The sequence below is a fragment of the Miniopterus schreibersii genome, assembly GCF_964146895.1.
Source record: "Miniopterus schreibersii genome assembly, chromosome: 8".
Lineage (NCBI taxonomy): Eukaryota > Metazoa > Chordata > Mammalia > Chiroptera > Miniopteridae > Miniopterus > Miniopterus schreibersii.
The window spans coordinates 32,264,927-32,287,093 of NC_138109.1; the positions used below are offsets into that span (position 1 = coordinate 32,264,927).

The 22,167-nt window shown below is 55.5% G+C and overlaps 1 protein-coding gene across 7 annotated transcripts in view; it reads right to left on the reverse strand.

Annotated features, from left to right (window-relative positions):
• LRP8 (LDL receptor related protein 8) overlaps nt 1-21,543 on the reverse strand; it is a 70,585-nt gene extending 49,042 nt beyond the window's left edge. For all 7 annotated transcript variants that reach the window (XM_081146265.1, XM_081146263.1, XM_081146262.1 and 4 more), the window contains exons 1-2: nt 21,409-21,543; nt 20,521-20,640 (exon numbers count right to left, since the gene is read on the reverse strand). In XM_081146265.1, the coding sequence (XP_081002391.1) occupies nt 20,521-20,640; nt 21,409-21,517 (229 nt within the window). In that variant the 5' untranslated portion in view covers nt 21,518-21,543. The remainder of the gene's footprint in view (nt 1-20,520; nt 20,641-21,408) is intronic.
• Between the last annotated feature and the right edge of the window lie 624 nt (nt 21,544-22,167).

Here is a 22,167-nt window from a genome sequence, read left to right on the forward strand (position 1 = left end):
CAGAGCCCAGGAGAGCTGTGTGGGGGAGTAGAGGGGAAGTGAAGCTGGAAGGTAGCCACTCCCCATTTCTGGGTGAGTGGTGAGGCTGTCCAAGGTCGAGCCCATGTGAGGCTGGGGGCCCAGGGAGTGTGGTAAGCACATCTGCCTCACTGGGAGTTGAGAGTGGAGGGCTCCCTCCCTGATTCCACTGGGAAGGCTTCAGTGACCCCTGTGGGATCTGAGACCTCTTCTGGCTACAGCCTTATCACCCTGTGTTACTGTCACTCAGCTCCCTTTCCCCACTAGACTAGCAGCTCACTGGAAGCAGGATGAGGTCTGCATGAGGCACTGGGGGAATGCTTGGAGTGAGGGCTGAAAGAATAAATGAATGAATGCAACTTTGAGGCTTGGGGCTTTTCTATTTATACAGAACGTACCGCCCAAGGTAGAAACCATAATCACCATCCTGCATTCCACATACATATTAAAAACAACAATCATCAAAACATTGCTTTAAAAATCCTTCATTCATGCATAATGATTTGGGGTTCCAGGGGGTCCCACGTTCTCTACAGTTGGTTGGCACTGCCACATCCTTCCCTCCAGGCACAGGAACCACCTCTTTCTCCCTTTCCCAAAACTCAGCAGGGCAGCACCAAGAACAGAGCCGGGGCCGGCTGGTTCCAGATGTACCCTGAGCTGCTGTGTGGCCTGGAGCAAGCTATTCACCTGTTGGATAGTGGTGGGTCCCACTGCTCTCTGAGCCCCAGTCTTCCTCTAGTTCATGACGAGCCACATGTGGAAGACTGGAGCTGGAGGGCAGTGCCCGCACCAGGCAGATGGTTCTGGGAAAGGTTCACGGTCCGAAAGGCTGGGGAGGGCATGAGACTGTCTGGGACCCCACATCCTGGCCTGTTCCTCAAGGAACCTCGAGGACACGTGGCCCTGATCGTAGTGCGATGGCACCTTTGGGACAGGGCCTCATCTGTCCACTGCATCTTGAGGTTTATGAAGCCCTTTGTATACACCTCCTCATTTAGTTCTTAAAACCATCCTGTGAGGGTTAGAAAGGGACAGGATGGGCTCAGGACCATTCATCAGCCCAGTATTCTGCCTTGACACCATGACCGTGGGCCAGGCCAGCAGCCCAGCTGCCTCCTCCACAAAACAGGGAGGATCTGCAGTGCAAGTCCTGACCTTGCCCTCTGAGCAACCCTGAGAAAGGGGGGTGACAACCTCTCAAGAACCTCTCTGAGTTGCCATGAAAATCCACCAGCAAAAAGGTGGCAAAGGCATGAAGCACTGGCTGGGGCAACAGTCCACTGGAGCAGAAAGAGCACTGCACAGGGAGCCCCAGTCCTGGCTGACCTCCAGTCCTGGCCCCTTCACACCCTGGTTCTGTGCTTTGGGGAGCCTGGGTTTCTCCATCTGTCAAACGGGACAAGAATCCTGCCCTGCTTGCCCCTTGCAGGCCTGCCATGCACTTGCTAAATTTAACCCTGCCCCACTGCTGGTGGTTTGTGACCACCACCTGAGCCAGGAGGGGACGAGAGGCTGCCCCCTCTCTGCACACAGCGCAGCCTGACTCACTACACCAAAGATCCAGGCCTAAGCACAGAAGTGGCTCAAGCAGACGTGTAGACACTCAGGCCCATGCATACAGCATACATATGTGCAGATGGGCACACACATTTGCACACTCAGATGTGCACAATATACTGCACTGTGTACACATCGCAGCACATGGACCACACACCCACACATGCACAGGTGGCTTCATACGATGCTCACACACTACAGTCAAATATTCATAGATTTTCCTGCCTTTCCTGTGACAAACAGATGGTGGGATTCTCCCAGAGGGCTACCATTTAATGCTCTAATTAATTTAAAAAATATTCTAGGAACCCAGGGCATGGGTTTGTTCCAAATGTCCCAGGCATGGCCAGCCTGAGGCCAAGGAGAGAAGCAGGTCCTGGGGGGGGGGGCAGGGAGAGGGAGGGGCTCCCACTGCACTCAGGAGAGGCTGAGCACTCATCTCTGAAGGATCCACAGGGTTGATGCCTAGTCTAGCAAGGAAGGCTGGACTCAAGATGTGGGCCTGATCCTGATTCCAAGAGTGCCCCATGACCTCAGACAGAGAGAGACCCCTTAGTGGCACCCTGGCAGGGTTGTCTGGCCCAGCCTGCACACCTCAGCATACAGGGAGCTCAGTCCCTGCAGGGCCACCAGGGCTCCTGTCAGACTGTAGTTCTGGGCTTTCGACCAGATCCAAACCTGCCCTTTATGAGCCCTACTGTGTGACTTCAAGGCATTGTGAGAGCAAACAAAGCATAGAGCCACCTCAGTCTGCTGTGTGAGATGGATGAGTTGGAAAGATGATGGGCTGGTCCAGAGGGACTTGCAATGCTCCCTGTCCTCCTGTTACATGCTTCCTGTGATGGGGAGCTCACTACGTCTCCAGGCAGCCTGTTCTGATTGGACCAAAGTCCAGCTTCACCCAGGTCTCTGGGTGAGCTCTGGCCTGTTCTCTGGGCCACGAGAGCATGGTGGTTCCGGTTGGCAGCACTTGCCTTCCAGGCCTTGCCTCTGCCTTCTCCAGGGGTGCATTCTTTGCTGCTGAGTGTTTGGGGAAACACAGCAATAAATTTACCGCCTCACTTATGAGTAATTTGCTGTCAGGAGCTCTGCGTAAGCAGAGGGCTGAATTAACAAGGCTTAATTAACATTAATGTTGTGACAGATCTAAACCAGAGCTGGGAAATCCCCCATCCTTGCAGCACAGGCCCTCGACTGCCACTTCCCTGCTCCCGTGGGAGGTGAGAGGCCTGGGGAGGGCTCTCAGAGCTGCTGACAGACGTGACCATAGGGGCTGCCTCTCTCCCAGGATTAGGAGAGATTTGGGATCTGGGGGATCAGCAAGGGAAGCCAGGAGCCTCTGCAACTCTAATTCCAAAGGAGCGTTCAGTCTAAGCTCTTTGCTCCCACCTGGCGCAGTGGCAAATGCACAGGCTTCAGAGTCTGAGAGACCAGGGTTCAAATCTGCCACTTTTATGCTGAGGAATCTTGGAGTCACCTCACCTCTCTGTGCAAAGAGGACAGGACAAATCCCCTCTCGAAGGGCTGTCAGAGGATTCTGGAGTCACGTGTGAAGAGCACAGGTGCTCTGAGATCCGCATTTCCCTCCCGCCCCCGTCATAAGCATCAGGGCAAACACTGATGATCACTGTCCCTGTGCTCATCATCTCAGTAAATCTCCCAGTAGCCCTTGGGGGAAGGGACTATTATAACCTCATTGTACAGATGAGGAAACCAAGGCACTGAGAAGGGATGCGATTTGCCCAAGGCTGCATGGATAGTCAGTGGGGGTGAGGGGAACACAGCCCCCACTGCATTCACTGGAGAGCCTCTGGAAGGATCCACAGAGCCAAGGGGAGGGCTCTATGTGGAATCCATCTGTGGATGATGAAGGAAGGGGAGAAGTGTGTTTTTTAGCAGTGAGTATCCCACCAGAGAGGTCTAGGCACCTGTTTTTCAACCACTGAGATTTTATTAAGCTTCCCGCAAGTGCCCTGTCAGGCCCTGAGGAAGAGATAAATGCATGGAAGGTGCAGCCCTACTCTCAAGATTGGTATCATCTCTTACTTCTCTCAGCTTTTTCCAGGGTACCCAGCCCAGCCCTGGCATGGGGCAGGCACACCACAATTCATCATTAATGATTGCCATTATTAATATTAATGAGGAAGACACCTCTGACCTGAGCCAAGTGTAAGCGGCAGCAGGAAGGAGGCCCAGCTCCCATCCCCCCATCCCAACACATCAGGCCCCAGCCATCATCCTGCACACATCTTGGGTCACTGAACAGGTCAGGCTGTCTTAAGGTCCTTGGGCTCCACCAGGAGCACCCCCATGCCCTGGTCTCCAGGGGGCAGGAGGGGCTCTGGGTCCCAGGGCCCTAGGTCTCACCTGAGGGAAGAATCTGCTTGCGAATCACGTGGGGAAGGAGGGGGCCGGCAGGGGCATATCTATCTCTTGGCTGTGACTGCTTTTCATCCCTGCCAAGCCATGTACCCCCAAGCCCTGCCACAATCCCCTGTTCCAGGAAGCCTTCCTGGCCCCCTCTGCCAACCCCCACCTCCTGACTCAGACACTAGCCATATGACCTTGAGGAAGCCACTCATTACCTCTACCTCATGGCTCTCCTCTGTAAGATGGGGAACAAACAGTACCTATCTTATGGGGCTGATGTGAGGATCAAATGAGAGACCACCTGGCACTGAATGAGGGCTCAGTGACTGACAACTGTGACTGCTGACAACCGGAGATTAGTGCATGAAGACCCAGCCTGCCAGGCACCACCGAGGAACAAGGCGGGCTCAGGGGGTTTCCAGTTGCTACAAGGCTGCTCTAAGGCAGAGAATTGGCCAGGGGGTCTTTGTATGGCTCCAGTGATGGGCCTGGGACCCACAGGACCTCTCAGAACAGAATCAGAAAGAACTTTGTCTCTGGAAATAGAAAGAACTTCCTTAGAAAAAATGAAGTCTCCATCCCAGGAGGTGTGCAGGCATTGGATCCTTCTATTAATTCAGCAAGTATTCATTGTCCCCTCCTCTGTGCTGAGCCCTGTGCTGGGCACTGGGGGTGAGGGGCAGTTGGGAAAGAGAGCATGAGATCCAATCCTGCCTGGAAAAACCTACACTCTAAAAAGGCAAGAGATGCTAAAGATGCCAAACAGACGCCGAGTCAGGCCTGCCTCCCCCCTACCCGGTAAATGTGTGAGAGCCTGGAGAAAAAAGAAGAGGCACTTTGCCATGAAGGAGGCTTGGGAAACACCCAGGGCAGCTCACAGAGGGGCTGAACTCTGGCCCAGCAGACATGAGGCTGGGTTCTACCCTGCTCTGAGCCCCCCATGGCCTGTGACTCCAAGGGTCTCCTAGTGCCCAGTGCCACCCAGTGTCTCCCAGTGCCCGTGCTCTCCGGGCTCTGGTCCACCTTGACCACACATCAGTGCCAGCCCCCAGGGCCCCTGCCTACTCCTGATACCCAGTGAGGGACAGGTAGGAGATATCCTTGGAGGGAGGGGCCTGCTAGCAGCAGCGTGTGGAAGAGGGAGGGGTGGCTGTCTCTGCAAGGGCACGGCCAGTCCCAGGCAGGTGGTGGGCTCACCCCTTGCCCACTTTTCTGCCCCACAGTATCCATGCCCCCCCAACCATGGTTCCCGGGGAGCACGCTCCAAGGAGGCCCAGCAGCCAGACCACCAGCTGCTGCCCCCTCCCCATACAAACCCTGGTAACAAAGCACCCTCCCCCCAACTCTGCCCGCCTGCGGTGACAGCCTCTTGGCACCAGCTCTCCCCTACCCTCCATCTGTCAGGAATCGGTGCAGACAGACTGTGAGAACCACAAGAGTAAGCAGCAACTCTGCTTGGACCCCTCCCCCCCGCCTTCCTAGCGCTCTCCCCCAATCCCACGTTCCCTCTCTCCCCGCACCCCTGTGCCTTCCTTTCCCTTCTGTGTATCTGCATCTTTCCTGCTGATGAAGACATTGACAAAGTGAGAGTGGGGAGGGGAAGAGGGCCAGCCAGCAAGTGACCACCCACTTACTTGTAACCCCCACATACCACGGCCACAGCAAGCCACCCATCTGTCTTCATCCCTTACCTCTCCCTGCGCATTAAGGGGTCAGAATCCTGTGGGATTGTGGGCTCAGTGTCCCCATCTGTACAGCTGAGCAGTAAATTCTGCTGGGCTGGCCTCCAAAGGACTACCAGGAGCCCAGAGGCAATATGTGGCAAGGGCTTTGTGAATCACAGAGCCTTATGCAAGCAAATGTTTGGTGTCCCCAGCTTCTTTCTGTTTAATGTGGGAATTAAGATCCAGCCTGCCCTCCTCCTGGAAGTGGAAAGGTCAGAACGGTATAAGAACTGGCAGAAAAATGTCCTGAGGGATAAATGGCAGCAAGAACACAAGGCAGGGCCACCAAGGTAATGATTCTCCCCATGTTAATGTGAGGTGCGCAGGGCAGTGCTGGGGAAGCTGAGGCCCAGAGAGCAGTCACACAGCTGTGCTAGAGGCAGGATCGGGACAGTGGCCAGGCCTCCTGGACCTGTCCACACCAGCACCCCAAACAGGATGCTCGGCCCTGGTTCCTCCACACCTTCCTTCCAAAGGGCTCTATTTCTCCTTGAATTTCTCCAGAACATGAGGAAGAAACCAGTTCTTTACCTTTTGGGAAGTTTCCTGGAAATGGAGACTCTTGAGGTAAAGCAGGGTCAGACAAGCAGAGGAAGGGCCTTAGGCAGAGGGGAACCGCATGTGAGAGGGTGACGCTTCTGTGACATTTGTTCTCCTTTGAGGTAAGGCTGCAGCACAGAACTGTGAGGTCTGGGACTAGAGAAATGTCAGGTGCATGTTAGGTCTTGAAGGGCCCTGAATGGCAGTCAAGCAGACTCGGCCCTATGAGCGGCGGATGTCACTGTGGGATGCTGAGCAACAGCAGGGTGGAACTGTGTGTCCTGAAGAGCACTCAGCTGCAGAGCGGAGCATGGTCAGTGCTGCTGCAGGGACCAGAGAGGCTGCAGCGGGATGGGGAAGGGGCTTGGACTGGCAGGTAGCAGGAGAGGAATCTAAGGATTTGGTGGCTATTATAGGTGAGGGAGAGAGGGGCTGTGACAACTCCCATGTTCCTGACCAAGGCCCAGGTGATGTCCATGCTGTGGACTGGTGCCAGAGGCAGAACTGGTCCATACTCAGCCCCCGAGTGCCTGTGCGCAGGTCATCGTAGGGTCTGGGCACTGCCACCCTGCTGACCAGGAAACCACGCTGTCTACAGAGATGTCACCTTTACCTTAAGGCACGGCACATCCGTCTTCCCTGGCAAGTAGGTTATAGGAGGCAGCTAGTGTTTATAGAGCCCAAGAGTGTGCAGCCCACCAGCCCCTGAGAAGCAGTGGCTTGAGAGAGGATGGGCCTTACCCAAGGCTACACAGCATGTCAGCTGTCACAGGCTGGGAAAGGACCTGAAGCAGGCTTGGGGTGAAGGTGGGGGGCAGTCTCTGTGAGCACAGGCCCCAGAAACAAAGGTGGGACCAGAGAGGGACAGGACACTCATAGGAGGCAGATCTGGGATGGAAAGGAAGACAGATTTTCTAACAGGAAGAGCTGTCCAGGGACAGAAGAGGCTATCTGGCCAGTTAGTGAGTTCCACATCCCTGGAGGTATTCAAGAAGAAACTGGAAACCCCTCCACACACCCCACCCTGGGGCTGCCAAGGGAATTCCTGCATTGGGATGAGAGTGGGGAGGCTGCTTTGGCCAAATGAGGATGCTGCTCCAGTCCCAAGAGCCACAGTTCATTCATTCGCTCAACACACTTTCACCAAGGCCTGCTCTGCCAGGCTGGGGACAATGGGCAGAACCAGAGAAGCCTCCTCTCTCAACTTTCCCCACCCCCATCAAGTGGGCAAGGCAGGAGCAGGGCAGGGGACAGAGGATGGAGGCGCTGGCTGCCCACGTTCCATGTCACAGGTGTATCCTCTCCTCTAAAGGAGCGAGCACAGGGCCAAGGGCTGGGCAGGGGCAGGCACAATGCAACCTCCTCCTGCACCCCACTCCTTCCAGAGGTCCCTGAGGCTCTGGGCTCATTTCCTAATGAGGTCCCTGGAAGGACTCTTCCTAATTAAACGAGGACAGTAAGTTATGGCCTGGGGCCTCAGGGAAGAAGGGGAGACAAAGGGGGGCCCTAGCCCCTCCCATTCTACCCAGCAGTGAAGAAGCAAGGCCTGGGAGGGAATTCCTGAAGTGCAGACAGGAAATGAAGGTTCACAGAAGGTCAAATGAGCTTAGCTAACCTTGACTTGAGCACTGATCTTGAGCCAGGCACTGCTCTGAGTGCCTTTTGTAAATTAACTCACATATCCTCCAGCCACCTTGAGGGTTAGGCATTGATGGCTCCAGTTTACAGATGAGGCAAGAGCTCAGAGAGGTGAAGCAACTTGCCCAGGGTCCCACAGCTAGGAAATAGTGACCCCAGGCAGCCTGGTTAGAGGCTTGGCTGTTATCTGTGCCACACAAGGAGGACTCTTATGGGTGAGGTGACACATACAGGAGCAGTCAGGGGCAGGGGAGCTGGGAGGGAGAGGAAGGTGTCGTCACATCTATAGCTCCCACCTGGCTGCACAGCAAACAGAGGTTTGGAGTCAGGCCTGGAAAGAGTCCAGGAAATCTGAATTTCAAAAGCTGCCCAAAGTGACTCAAATTCTGCATCCAATCCTAATATCTTCCCAGTACAGGTGAGGAGGCTGAAGCCCAGAGAGGAGAAGAGACCTGATCAGGTCACTCAACAAGTCAGTGACAAGGTGAGGCTACCTGGTTCCTGGTGGGGCTGAGAGCCAAGAGTGTGGGTAGGAGTGGCAACAGGGTTCAGTTAACCCACACAGATAAGGGGGGAGACTCTGCAAGTGTGGGAGGGGTCCAAAACCATGGAAAGAGAAGAGGAGGGGTCTAGGAGAGGTGGGGGCACAGGGAACAGGGCTGCAACCACAGACTGGCAGACCTGTGTGCCCTGGTGTGGCCCAATTCCTGGTGTAGGGTTAGGGTTAGGGTTACTGTGGGACCCAACAAGGTTTTAGGTACTTTATACACACCAGAAATGACCACATCTGGGGTTCAGGTTCAAGGGACTTGCCCCAGGCCCCCCAACTAGGATGCGGAAGAATTGCAGTGGCAACCTAGGTCTGGCTGACACTGGGAGGCCACACTTGTCCCTGCTCCTTCTGCTCCCCTGAGAAACAGACAGTTGTGGCCTGTGGGGGTGAAGGGTTGGTGGGGGCGGGGGGGTGGGTGCAGGAAAGGGAGACAAAAGAGTGTCACAAGCACAGCTGATATAAAGTTTGCTCTGCTGGCCTGGTCAGACTCAGCAAAAAAATAAACAGGTAGAAACCTTTGAGTGAAGGTAGGTTCAGCTAATAAGTGGTTGGTTCCGGCTCTGCGTGTAAGTTTAGGCCATGTCCCCTGTGTAAGGGGTTGGATTTCACAGTCCCTGCCCCCTGCTCCAGGCCTCCTTTCACCTCCCCACCCCCACCTGGGGTTTGACTGTGGGGGACTCCTGGAATGCCCTGGATCTCACGGAAAAACAAAAGAATCCCAGAGAATTAGGCCAAAAGAGGCCTGGAGATGCCTGGCTCCCCATGAGCAGAGGCCCCAAGAGGGACAGAGGTAAAGCAGAGGTGGGTCTGTGTTCTGGGCCTTGGTGATAGTATCGACCTCAGCTTTCTAGGTGGGGGCTAGGTAGTGGGCTCAGGCCGTGGCTTGATGGGGAGAGGCTGCTGTGGGGGGGAGGGCCAGGCTGGGAACAGAGATTGCTGGTGCCTCTCCAGCTACAAATAATTCCCCACCACAAACGGCCAGTGCGGGGCTTTGGCTTTGGCTGGGCTGGGCTGCCTTGGCCAGTGTGGGAGGAGGAAGAACGTCACCTTGGCCCTGCAGCCTCCGTGTGTCCATAAGTCACCTCCCTCTTGGAGCACCCTCTTTGAGCACGCACACACACGCATGGTGCTGGGGCACACAGTTGAGAGGGCTCTGAGGTGAGGTCGGCAGCAGATGGCAGCTCGGGGTCCAGGAATTGGAGAGGGAGAGAGGAGCCCTTACCTGCAAGTCCTTGGATTCAGGCCACCAGGAAAGCCCAGCCTTGGTCTCCAGCTATTCACTTGAGCAGCTTAACCTGGGCCTGGTGGGGCCTTCCTGCCTCTTATCAGCTGCCAACTCTCTGATGTGAATTTGGACCCACTGGTAAACCACGATCCCTCCTAGATAGCCAACCATGCCAGGTCTGGCTGGTTAACCAGTTCTCCTTGGCTCCCTCTGCGGAACTAGCTCCCCCAGGCCACCCGAGAAGCAGCCACCCTGGGGCTCCCAATGCAGATGGGATGCTTCCTACAGTCCCTTCCAACTGGAGCAGCTGCTGTTCTCCAGGCAGCCAAGTTCTCCCAACTGGCCAGTTGACCTACATCTCTCCTGCTGCTATTTCAGCAGCTGCCCTCTTGTTGTGTCCTTGGTGGCGGAGGAAGAAAGCTGCTGCTGGTCCCTTCTAGTCAGCTGTTCCCCGTGCAGGGTCACAGGCTTGGGAAGGGGAATGACGATGCTCACTTTCAGGACCAGGGGCTGTGCAGAATGCTTTGCGTCAGCCTGTGCACCTTCCCGAGCTGGGCTTATCCCCTTTCACAGACCAAGGATCTAAGGCTCAGAATCTAAGACCCACACCAGGGCCCCTGGCCCAGTGGGTCACGGGGTTGAAGGACCTGACTCTTCTTTTCTCCATCACTCCGCTGCATCCAGCCCAAACATGGGCATGGGAAGAAGGCAGAAGGGGAAGTAGCCCAAGGAAACTGGGCCTAATGACTGAGTTCTGGAAGTGGACCCTAAGAAGTCCAGCTACCCTCCCTCTCTGCCTGCCCAGAATCCACCCACCAAGCCAGCCAAGCTCCTCCAATCCTCACCAGGCAGTAAGGAGCTTGAGGGCCACAGGTCACCCATCCCCAGGCCAGGACCGGCCCTGAGCCCAGCTCCAGGGAGAAGGAATCTGCTCAGGGTGCTGGTTGCAGTGTAGGTAGAGCAAGGACCAATGGCCAAAGGGGAAACGAAATTCAGAGCGAGCGAGCTGTTCGCCCAGGGTCACACAGCAGCTTGAAGGTAGAGACAAAACAAATATAATGCTGTGGAGGAGATGAATTCTACAAACATCTTAAGAAGGACGAAGGCCAATTTTGTTCCCTTTTGTTTTCTTCAGTGGGGGCGGGTAGTCCTTGGGGCCAGAACACAATTGTCCTTTCTCTTTGCTTTGCTTTGTGCAGATGAGATCTGGTTACTTTGTCTGCCCTGTGAACCCAGGACAAAGTGGCCCTGTGCTCAAGGAAGAAGGAAGTCCTGTGGGCCGCCTGGCTGGAAAGGGCCATGGGGCCTTAGGTGGTGTTGTGAGATGCGAAAACAGTCTCCTCGAGAGAGCAATGCGGCTTTCTTCAAACATGCACACATTCAGCAACCCCTTTGGTAAGAATTTATCCTAAGGAAAGAATCAGACAAACGCACAAAGATGTAGCTCAAGGATGGTAATCCCAGCACTGTGTGGAAAAGAAAAACGGCCAACCAGACACACGCCTGTTAGCAGGAGACGGTATCATTCGCTTGGAATGACTCATGCAACAGAATACTACCCAGTCCTTTAAAACGATATGAATCTACTGTTGTTGACGTGGAAAGACATGGATGACGTGGGGAGAAAGAATTGGCATAGTACATCCTCATTTTTGTTTAAAAAAATAACACGTGTTCCCATCAGCTCACATGCAGAGGAAAACCTCTGGGGAGATATGCCACCTCCATGGCGGTGTAACCAAGGGTGATTGTTACCATCCTTTTTGCCTTTCTGTATTGTCTGTGTGTGTGTTTTTTTTAATTACAAGTATGAAATTACTCTTATATAATCATAGTTACTTCCTCTGGAAAAATAAATAAATAAAATCAGCTGGAGCGAGTCTTAGCATCAGCACTTCCGAAATTAGCTGTGTGGCCCTAGGGGAGCCCTGTGCCCTCCCTGAGCCTCAATTTCCTCATCGGGAAAATGGGGGTAATAATGAACTCCTGTACCACCTGCCTCCCAGGATGACTGTGAGATACAAACTGGAAAAGGCTGAGAGGGCTAGAAACTGAAATAGTCTCGAGTGACTGGCCTAAAGTCCCTTATGGCAACTGAAGTGGCCACATGACCACTCCCATGGACCCCCAGACCCTAGAGAGGCTTTGGGCTGTCTGTCCTGCCATGTTCCAAGAGGCGAGTATGTAGAGGCCGTGAGGGATCATGGGAATAGAAAGCCCCATGACTCTGGCTTGCTGGGTGATCCTCTCAGTCACCAGAGGGCATTCTGAGGGACCTGATAGTTTGCTGGGTTCCACACCCCCAAAGAGGCCAGCTTGTGGGCATCTGTGTGAGGCCCTGCTAGGGACACAGAGGTCCGACCAGGTGCAGTGGATGGGGAGCTCATAGTAGGGGCTTTTCCTGAACCACTCCAGCTGAGAGGCTATGCCTGGGGTCTGTGACATACAGCAGCTTTGAGAGGAGCCAGGTGAGCATGGCTGGGGATTAAAAATGGTTGAGGGCACACAGCCACTGACCAGCCAAACCACCTGGAGCGAGTGAGCTTTGGCTCTTTCCTAGCCCTGGCTGAAAAAGTTCTTGTATGAGAAAGCCCCTAGCAGAGCTGCTCAGGAGGGAGCCAGTATACCCACTGGTGGGCTGGCTAAGAGGGACACCTGGAGTGGCTGGACAGGAAGGGAGGCCACAGCTCATCCCGTGCACCACTCACACTGTTGTGACCGCGATGTGTGAATGTGGAGTGTGTATGTCTTTCACCTGCATCAGACTTTACAAGCAGATAGGCCTGGCCCAGTCCTGCCACTGACCAGCCAAACCACCTGGGCAAAGTGAGCTTTGGCTCTTTCCTGGCCCTGGCTGAAGAAGTTCTTGTATGGGAAAGCCCCTAGCAGCCAACATGCTTGTTAAATCATTATTATTTTAGATGAGTTCCTGGCAATTCAGGGGTGCGTAGGTAGGGCCAGCCAGGGGTAGTGGTGCACCTGAAGACCCCCAAAGCCCTTTCTGTGTGCAGAAGCCTGTGCCCAGCCTTTAGCCTGGGAACACCTTGTTCAGGGAAGAGAGAGGGCAGGGGTGGTAGGTGGGTGCTACAGGGGGAAGGTGGAGGGAGCATACTGTTCTGATTTGAGTCCTGCCCAGGAACTGAGGACACCCTGGGTCTCTGTTGACACCTGGAGCCATTTCCAGTCACCAGGCCTTGGTTACACCTTCTGAAGCCTGGGGCTGGAGAAGCTCACAAGTCTGCAGGGTGAGCTCTGAGAAGTCCACGTGCCAAGAGGAAGCCCAGGCCCTGTGTGACTGCCAATAAGTCGCTTGTGCTCTCTAGACTTCAGGTGGCCTAAGAGGGAGCCTGACTATGGTCTCTAGGATACCCAGCTCCCTTCTCCAGCCTCAAGGGCCCCTCAGGGCCTTCTCAGAAGCTCCTTGGCCCCCACACCTGATCTATCAGCTTTTCACCCTCAAAAGTGATTAACATTTCCTCAGTCCCATTTATTCATTCATACGTCATCCCCCAAATGCCGCCTCTGTGAGAGGCCCTATGGTCCTGGGGTCCCTACCTCAAATTGCTCACAGACACTCCCAAGGCGCCTGGAGCTCCTATGATGGGCTATGACAAGGGTGCACAAAGCCATAGGCATCCAGACACGGGAGAGGTGAGATAACACCAGGAAGATGAGGAAAGCCTCATGGAGGTGGAGATGAGCCAATTTTGAAGGATGGATAGGAATCAGGGAAGGGATGATCCTAGCAGAGGAAACAGTATGTGCAAAGACCTAGAGTCAGGGAATTGCATGGAGGAGCGAGGGAAATGAAGTCTTCAGAGAAATGAAGACTACACTGTGAATAGTCTCGATGACTTGGGTTCTTGGGCTTTTCTGAAGGAAGGATGGTAAGTGGGGAATGACACTCCTAGTACAACTGGGGCTGATCCTCCTTGAGGTCACTTGCATCAGTGACGTATTGTCGGGTCCCCAGTTCCCCTATCTGTACCATAGTTGGAAGAGTAATCACCATAAACAATGGCCAAGAGAGGCCTTCATAAATGGTGGAGAGTCAAGCCCCGGGAGGCTAGAAAAGGGGGGTTTTATGTTGGGGCTCTGAGGGGTCTCCAGAGATAAGAGTCCCTCCCAACCCTATTCCCAGGCTGCAAACCTGTAGCCCAGGGAGGCACAGCTGGACACTGTGGCCACCTACCCACTTTCTCCACACCCTCTGAGCCCCAGGCCTCTGATCCCAGCAGGGTAGGCAGAGAGCTTGGGAGGAAGAGCCTGTCCCCAGAGCAGACAGGCCTGGGTCAAATCCTGGCTCCACCACTAAGGGTTTAATAATAAAACATTCTCACAGGGTTGTGAGGAACAAAGCTAACAAATGCTCATTGCCCAGCATTGTGCCAGGCATGGGTAAGTAGCCAATATCTGCTATTATTAATTCTTTGGAGGGAATTATTTATTTTGGAATCCCTAGTGCCCAGCACAAGGTAGGCAGAGTGGACAGTGTGGAGTAGAAGGATCTGAGGCTGAGGGAGGAACAGGGACTTGTTTTGGGAACTGAAGAACTAGGAGGCTAGAGGACAAGGGGTCAGGGAAGGCCACCTGGAGGAGGTGGCATCTCTACCAGGCCTTCAAAGACTGGGTGATCTGGATGTAAGGCATCTGTGAGCAGGTGTTATCAATGCTGCTTAGAACTGGGGCCCCAGGGCCTGGCTCCACAGCCCCCAGAACACAGCCAATGCCCTCCCATAGGCCCAGGACTGGCTTCCTGGGGGAGCCTCGGGGCATTACTTCTCACCCTGGGGCCAGGAAAGCTTCCACTTGGTTATATCCCTTGATGGGCACAAAAAGTCCACACACTCCTGCTCCATCAGCCCTCTGGGTTCTCCCTCTCCTTATCCTCTCCCTGGGGACAACTCTCTGGCTTCACCTGCAGCTGACATTTCCCCAAGGAGGGAAAATTGTCAAGTCAGTGACCTAAAGACAACTGGGGAGGAGGGGGCCAACCAGCCCCGAGGCTTGCTGCACTTAGGATCCCCAGCAGGCCTGAGAAAGCCCAGGAACTCAGGGAGGGGAACTGTTCCAGGAGGGTCCGTGGGAAGGCCCATTGGGCAGCCTTCAGCGAGCACTCCCAAGGCCTGCCAGGGCCAGCCCTGGGGGCACAGACCTGGGCCTGGAAGAGAGGGAAACTTGAGGCCTGCTGGGTAGAGCCCTGGGGGTGTTGGGCTTCCCCAGGCACAGCCAGTGAAAAAGGAGCAGAGGCCAGATAGGACAAGAACCAGCCTTGGGACAAGCACAGGCCTGAGGGAAGCCATCCTCTGCCCCTCCTAGGGCCCTATTCACCGAAACCAACCAGGCCTACTTGGCACATTTCTTCCTTCAGCCCCTCCCTGGGCACCTCTCTCCCTTCCAGGTCCAAAGCTGAATGGCCTTGGGGCAACCTCCACTGTGGCCGTACAGCCCACTGGCTGAGGACAGCCCCAGCTGCAGGAGCCTTCAGACGTCTGGGAAGCAGGGGCGTCTCGTAGTCAAGAACCTAGACTTCAGTGAAAATCCTCCCTCCAAGAACAATGATACTAATCGCCATTCATTGAACACCTACTGCTTACCAGGCACATTATCTCATTTAATCCTCACATCATCTCTGGGAGGGAGAGACTGTAATCATTCCCAAGCCCATTCAGCCAGAGGCAACAGCAGCATAGAAAACCAGGTGCATCTGATTCAGGGCCCCACTGAGCTGTGACTTCAACACAGGTCCCTAAGTCCCTCTCTCGACTCCTGTATCTCAGCTTTGGGGAGAGAGGGTAGCAGGGAGGGCTTCCCTGAGGAGGTAATATCTGAGATGAATCTTCTAAGGTGACAAAAAGAAGGTAGCCAGGAGAGGAAGCAGAAAGAGTATTCCAGGCAGACAGAATGGCACGTGCCTCAGCTGGAGGTGAGAAGCAGTGGGAAAGCGAGAGTGAGACAAAAGTTACAGTGTGGTGTCACGGGCTCATAGAAGAGACAGGAACGGGCCAGAGGAGAGTGGGCAGCAGGAGCCCGTCAGAGTCTCGGAAGGACTGTGAATGATGGAGTTGCCTGGTCAGATGAGGAAACTGAGGTTTAGAGAGGAGCAGCATTATCTATCAGATGACTCCATCCAAAAAAGGAGATGAAGCTGGGCCTGATGTCAGGGGTGTGAGAATGGGGCCAAGGCCGGGCGGCACACTGAAGGGCAGATGCAGGCCGCAGCCCCAGCTGGGAGCTGTGGCAGAGTTTTAATTATTTACAAGGCTGCTTCCCAGCAGGGCTCAGCGCTTCTGCAGCCTGGCCTTGCCCAGCTAATGAACTCTCAGCCATGGGAGAACTCGCTGCGGCCACTCTTTATTAAACCTGGGATGGTGGGTGATGGGGGCTGGGAGAACATGGCAGCTTAAAGGAGCCAGAACAAGGGAGAGGAATCTGAGCACAAAACCAGTCCACTGGACACCCAGCCCCTCAGCCCATCCACAAAGAGAAACACAGAGTTCTTCCCAGAGCAGGAGGGACAGAGGGGGGGTTGATGTCATCTCAAGATGGGGAAACAGGCCTGGAAAGACTTGCCCGAGGTCACCAGCTAGTGCTGGTGAGACAGCACAGGTTCCATAGTCAGGTGCCTGCATTCACTAACCGGCAATTTCACTAAAATATCGTATACCCTGAGCTGGTTACTTAACTCCTCTGTGCCTTTGTAAAATGGGAATGATGCAGGTACTTCATAGAGTGACCCCATTTTACAGAATCAAGAAGCATGCGGTAATGCACATAGAATCTCAGCACAACAAGTGCTGCCTGGTCCACAGCAAGTGCTCAGTAAGTGTTCACTGTTGCTGTTACTCTGGGAGCAAAGGGCTGGCCAGAAACCAGAGGCCCCATGTCTGCCCCCAGACACTAAGGAGCAACAGGAAACTGAGGCCAAGGGGCCAGCTGGCCTACGTGACCCAGGTCCACAGCTAGGGACCCACCCAACTTCCCCTGGCTGGGCCACCCCTGGGCTTCCAGCTTCCAGACTCTTCCTACACTTTGAAGGCCCTTTGAGCTGGGAACTGAAGCTCCGGGAGACTTTCCTTTCCCCAGCCCGCCCGCTCTATCCCGTATTTCCAGAGAGCCAAGTCCCACCTGCTGTGGCTGAGGATCAGGGTTTAAAAGGCCTTAGTTTGAGTGCTGCCTCCAACCCTGAGAAGCTGTGTGACTTTGGGAGAGTCATTTCACCTCTCTGACCCCAGTTTCCTCCTCTATAATATGGGGATTATACTATCTATTTTTAAATGGTAAGCTCCAAAGGGATGGTATTAGTTACTATCTTTCAAGGCTTGGCCTAGCTGACTCCTCCTCCAGGAAGTCTTCCTATGCTTCCTCATTATGTAAGCTCCCTTCCTCAAGCCTCCATCAGCTCTTGGTATTCACAGGCTGCATTCTGGGTCCCCCAGGAGCTTGAATTCATTTTGCCTCACACAGACTTCACTTACAAATTGCAACCCCCATTTTGCAGGTCAAAAGGTACAGAAGTGGGGCAGTTCTCATGGAGTGGAAGGACTGAAGTGCCAAAGAAAGAGGTCAGATATAAGGCAGGGAGGCTGCTCAGGGAGAAGCCAACAGCATTGAGGGGAGGATAGTTCAAAGAAATGCAGTTTGGGCAGGTGGCCCAGAATGGGAGGAAGTCCCAATACAGGGAAGGAAGGCATGAGGAAAGATACTTTCAAACAGCTGGCCCAACACAGCCACCCAAAGGCCCCAAGCTCTTTCTTCAAGATTTCTCTTTGTGGCTCCTAGCGGCCCCTTTCTAAAGACCTTGGAGATGTGAACAGTCATCCATTTCCTTCCCTTTGCCAGCCCTGTGTGAACACTTTTTACGCATGTAACCTATGATGGAGGAACAGCTACCCCCATGTGGCAGATAAGGAGGAAACAAGCTCAGAGAAGACAAGTGTGTGGAACTGATAGTTGCTACTAACTGAAAGCCCCAACCCCTTCCACTCCAAGCCGTCAATGTTATTTGTTTTTGTTCACTCTCTGCCTATGATTCCACTCCATCTATCTCAGAATGAAAACAGGAACTCAGATTGGCCATCAGAGCTCCCTTGGTCCCATGTGGGGTTGTAACCAAGCCACCCACTACTTCACACCTTCATCTTGCCCAGAGCCTCTCATAAAGATGAAAGGACAGGCCTAACATTCAGAGTATGACTTTATAGATCCTGGATCACTCTCCTAGATCCTTCCACACCATGCCCCCCACTGAAACAAATAGTGCCCCTGAGCTGGGAGGCAGGCAGATGTCCTGACCAAGTTCTATCATTCTCTGCTGTGTGACCTTGGGCAAATCACTCAGCTTCTCTGAGCCAGATCCTTATCTACAAACAGGATGACAAGAAAAATGTCTGCTCTTCACAGCCACTCTTGGCAGACTGCTGTTACAAAGAATCAGGGAGGTAAGTTTAAACTAGCCCAGAAACAAAGGTTTTTGTTTTTGTCTTTTAATTGATTTGAGAGAGAGAGGAAGGGAGAGGGAGAGAGAGAAACATTGATGTGAGAGAGAAACACCATCTGTTGACACCTGCATGCACCCCAACTGGGCACCAAACTTGAAACATGGCCATGTGCCTTGACCAGGAATTGAACAGGCGACCTTTTGGTGCAGGGGACAACGCTCAACCAACACCAGACCAGGGCTGGTTTTTTGGTTTTGTTATTTTTAAATCCTCACCCGAGAATATATTTTTATTGATTTTTTTTTTAAGAAAGAGAGAGGAAGGGAAAGAGAAACATCGATATGAGAAACATCAATCGGTTGCCTCCCAATTGTGCCCCGAAGGGGCTTGAACCTGCAACCTATGTATGTGCCCTGATCAGGAATCGAACCCACAACCTTTTTTGTATGGGAGGATGCTCCAACCAACTGAGCCACCTGTCCAGGGCCAGAAGCGCAGTTTTTATTTCCTGCCTCACCCTCAGCACTCCTGCTGTAAGGGGACCACAGAGAACAATTCCGTGATGAGACTCATAATCTTTTACCCCAGCTCAGCCATATTCATAACTTCAACAGCACTGGGAAATAGTTGAATCATGATTAGTCTAAGAACTCTGGAGTAAGATGCTTCAATTTAAGTTTCTACTTAGCAACTCAATAGCTGTGGGGCAAGTACCTTCATCTCTCAGTGCCTCAGTTTGTTTAGTCTGTAAAACAGGACTATTCTGAAGATTAAAGGAGTTTATATAGGATAAGCACAACCATAGTAGTTGGCACACAGCTAACAGTCAGCACCTGTTAGTCTCATTATTTCCAATTACATTTCTAGAACTGGTCCTCAAAACCAGAGCAGGAATCATTAGCCCAGTGGTCAGGTGAGGAAACTGAGGCAGGAGGAAAAGATGTGCCCCAGTCACAGAGCCTACTCTGGGTTGAATCTGAGAAAAGGAACCCGGAGGCTGGCTGGCAAACCCAGTTTAAAAACCAACCAACCAACCAACCAAACAAACAAAAACCTTTCCGTGGCCGGTGTGGCTCAGTTGGCTGGAGCGTCATCCCATGAACCAAAAGGTTTCGAGTTCCATTCCAGTCAGGGCACATACCTAAGTTGCAGGTTTTATCCCTCGTTGCTTGTCTTTCTTTCTCTACCCCTCCTTCCTCTCCCTCTAAAAACCGATGAACATGTCCTCCAGTGAGGATTTAAAAAACACACAAAACCCTGAGGTCCCAGCAGACAGTGCCTGTCTAGGTGCTCCCTCGACCCCCCCCCACCCGCGCCGCTGTGTGGAGCTGTGGGTCTGTGCACCCATTGCTCTCCTCCCTCAGCCCCGGTTCCCCCGGGCCAGTGGGGTGGGCCTGCTCTCCAAGCGCCCCAGGGCCTGCCCGCAGGAGGCGCCCAGTAACGGAGAATGAATAACCGCCTGATTCTGTTTCCAAAAGGTCCTGATTTTCTATTCCTGGAACTACATTCCACCGTGGGAACTGCCTGCTAACTCGCTTCTGGTCCCGCAGACATCCGACACTGTGTGCACCCCGAGAAGGAACTTCCAAAGCAGTCGCCCCCGGGGTGCAAACACCATACTCAGAAAAGATGGCCAGCAACCAACGCACAGCCGGGGGTTCACACGCGGCCTCGGGGTCCTCGGGTCCCTTCCGGGGAAACAAACTTTCCTCCTGGCTCGCTCTTTCCTGGTCTGCCCCATGACTCATGCCCGGCTCGGTCTGGCTGGAGATCGCGGTCGGCTAACCCGCGCGGCACAAAAGGGCTTCACCGTGACTAAGCGGAAAACCAGCAGCTCCAGCTCCCGGGTCCCGCCCACACCCACGGCCCGCGAGGTGAGCGTAGGGGTGTGGCCGGGGCGGGGCCAGGGCAAGGCCGGGGCGCCCGCAGAGCCGGGAAACTACACACCCGTCGGCACCACGATTGGCCGCTCCGGCCGCGGGGGCTATGGGGTGGTCCTCGCCCAGCCAATCAGGGGCCCCGGGGAGCCCATTCATTCACAAAAAACGAGCAAGAAAAGGAGCGAGCGGGGCTCTGCGCTGCGTGGAACTTTGAAAAACACGCGCGTCCCGTGGAGCCGCGGCTGGAGTGCGGGAAGGCAGAATCGCAGGCAGCTGGACGCGTGCAGGGACCGTCGCGTCCTCGCCCGCAGTTCCCGCCCAGCCGCCGGGTGCGGCGTGCCCTTCTCCCGGGCCACCCCGTCCCGGGCTCCGCCCCCGACCCCTTTAGGACACGCCTGCAGCCCGGCTCCCACCGGGTCGCTGAGGGCACACGGCCCCGGAGAGGCTGTGCGGGGCTGGGGCTGCGGCTGCCCGGCCGAGGTCCCCGCGGGTGGCCCGGCGGCAGCTGCCACCACGTGCGCGCGGAGTATGGCGCCCCCGCCGTTCCCTCCCGCCCCCGCTGGCTACTCACGGCAGTCGTCCTCGTCGCTGTTGTCCGTGCAGTCGTCGTCCTCGTCGCATCTCCACACAGAGGGGATGCAGCGCTCGTTCTGGCACCGGAACTGGTCCTCTTCGCATTCCTTGACCAGCCCTGCCAGGGGGGGGAGAGGGGGCGTGAGCCGGGTCCGCGGGCCATGCAGGCCCGGCAGCGGGTGGGCGTCTCCTGGGGTGAAGGAAAGGGGGTGATGCAACGACTCGGGGGACCTCGGGCACCTTCGCTCAGGAAGGAGGGGAGGAGCGTTCCTGGGATGGCGGGCAGTTCCGTGGCACGACGAGGCCAGGCACACACAGTGGGTGTCCCACGACTTAGGCACACCCTCCATTCCGTCACACCCGCCCGCACCCTCGGCCCATAGTCAGGGATCCACGCGGACACCGCGCACAGGGAGCCCCCAAACACGCCGAGACACATGCACTGGGCGCCGCGGGCACATCTCTTGCACGCAGCCCCTCTTTCTCCGCGGCGCACAGGGGTCCCCGGAAACGCATTGTCAGGCGGAGAAGTAGCCTGGTTCCGCTCCCCGCCGCCACGGAGCGCGTGTCGAAGACGAGAATCATGTAGCTCGCCCGAAACCTTCAATGACTACCCCCGCCTCACACCTCCCAGCAAGTTCCCCGCCCGCCGGGCCCCCACTGCGCCCAACCCCCAAGAGCAGGTGCGGTTGGACAGAGCCCACAATACAGAGCCGCGAGGGCGCGAGGCAAATTAAAAGATGGGTCCCGAGGAACCTCTCCTACCGGGGCGCCTCTGCCAGGCCCGGGCTGGGTGACCCTGGTGCAACCAGCTCCCTGGCCGGGGGCCGCGCTTTGTTGGAGGCTGCGGTGGCTCAGAGCCTGGCCGGGGACCGGCCGCACGCACCTTGGCCGCCGTGCAGTGAATCCGCCGCCGCCGCAAGATGCTGGAGTCGCAGCAGCAGCAGCAGCAGCAGCGCCAGCGGCCGGAGCGCGCCCCATTGGGGGCGGCCCATGGCGGGCCCCGGGCTCCGGCCGCCGCGCCCCGCACACCCCGTGTCGCCGCCGCCGCTGCGCTTCAGCCCACCGAGTTCTTGCCGCGGCGCCGGGGCTGCCGCTGCCCCCGCCGCCGCCGCCGCCGCCGCCCGCCCTGGCTCCTCGGCTGCATTTCAAGCAGGTTCCGTGACGCTCGGCGGCGGGGCGGGCTCAGGCTGGGCGCGCGGCCCCGGCCTTGGGCGGCCGCCTCCGGCGCGCGCGCCCCCTCCCGTCGCCGCCTCCGCCCGATGTCCCTCTTGCTGCTACCACCTCTCCCTCCTCCCTCTTGTCCTTGGTCCACTCCTCCCTCAGCAGGCTCTGGGTGACCCTGCTCAGGCCGCGTGCTGGGCGCTGCAGAAGCTGGGTGAGCCAGGCGAGGCCACTGTCCCCAGAGGTAGCAGATGGTCCAGGGGAAGTAGCACAGGCTGCCTGGAGGAGGTGACAGGCTGATAGGAGGCTGATGGAAGCCTAGGGGCGGAACCTGGGGGAGAAGGGAGATGACGTTCCTGGGCGCACAGGTGCACATGCACATGGTGCTGAGGTGGTGGTGGATAGGAGTTTAGGCACCAGGGTGTGCATGATGGGAAGAATGGGGGAGTGGGACTGGGTCTCTGCACCCCTCATGGGCTCC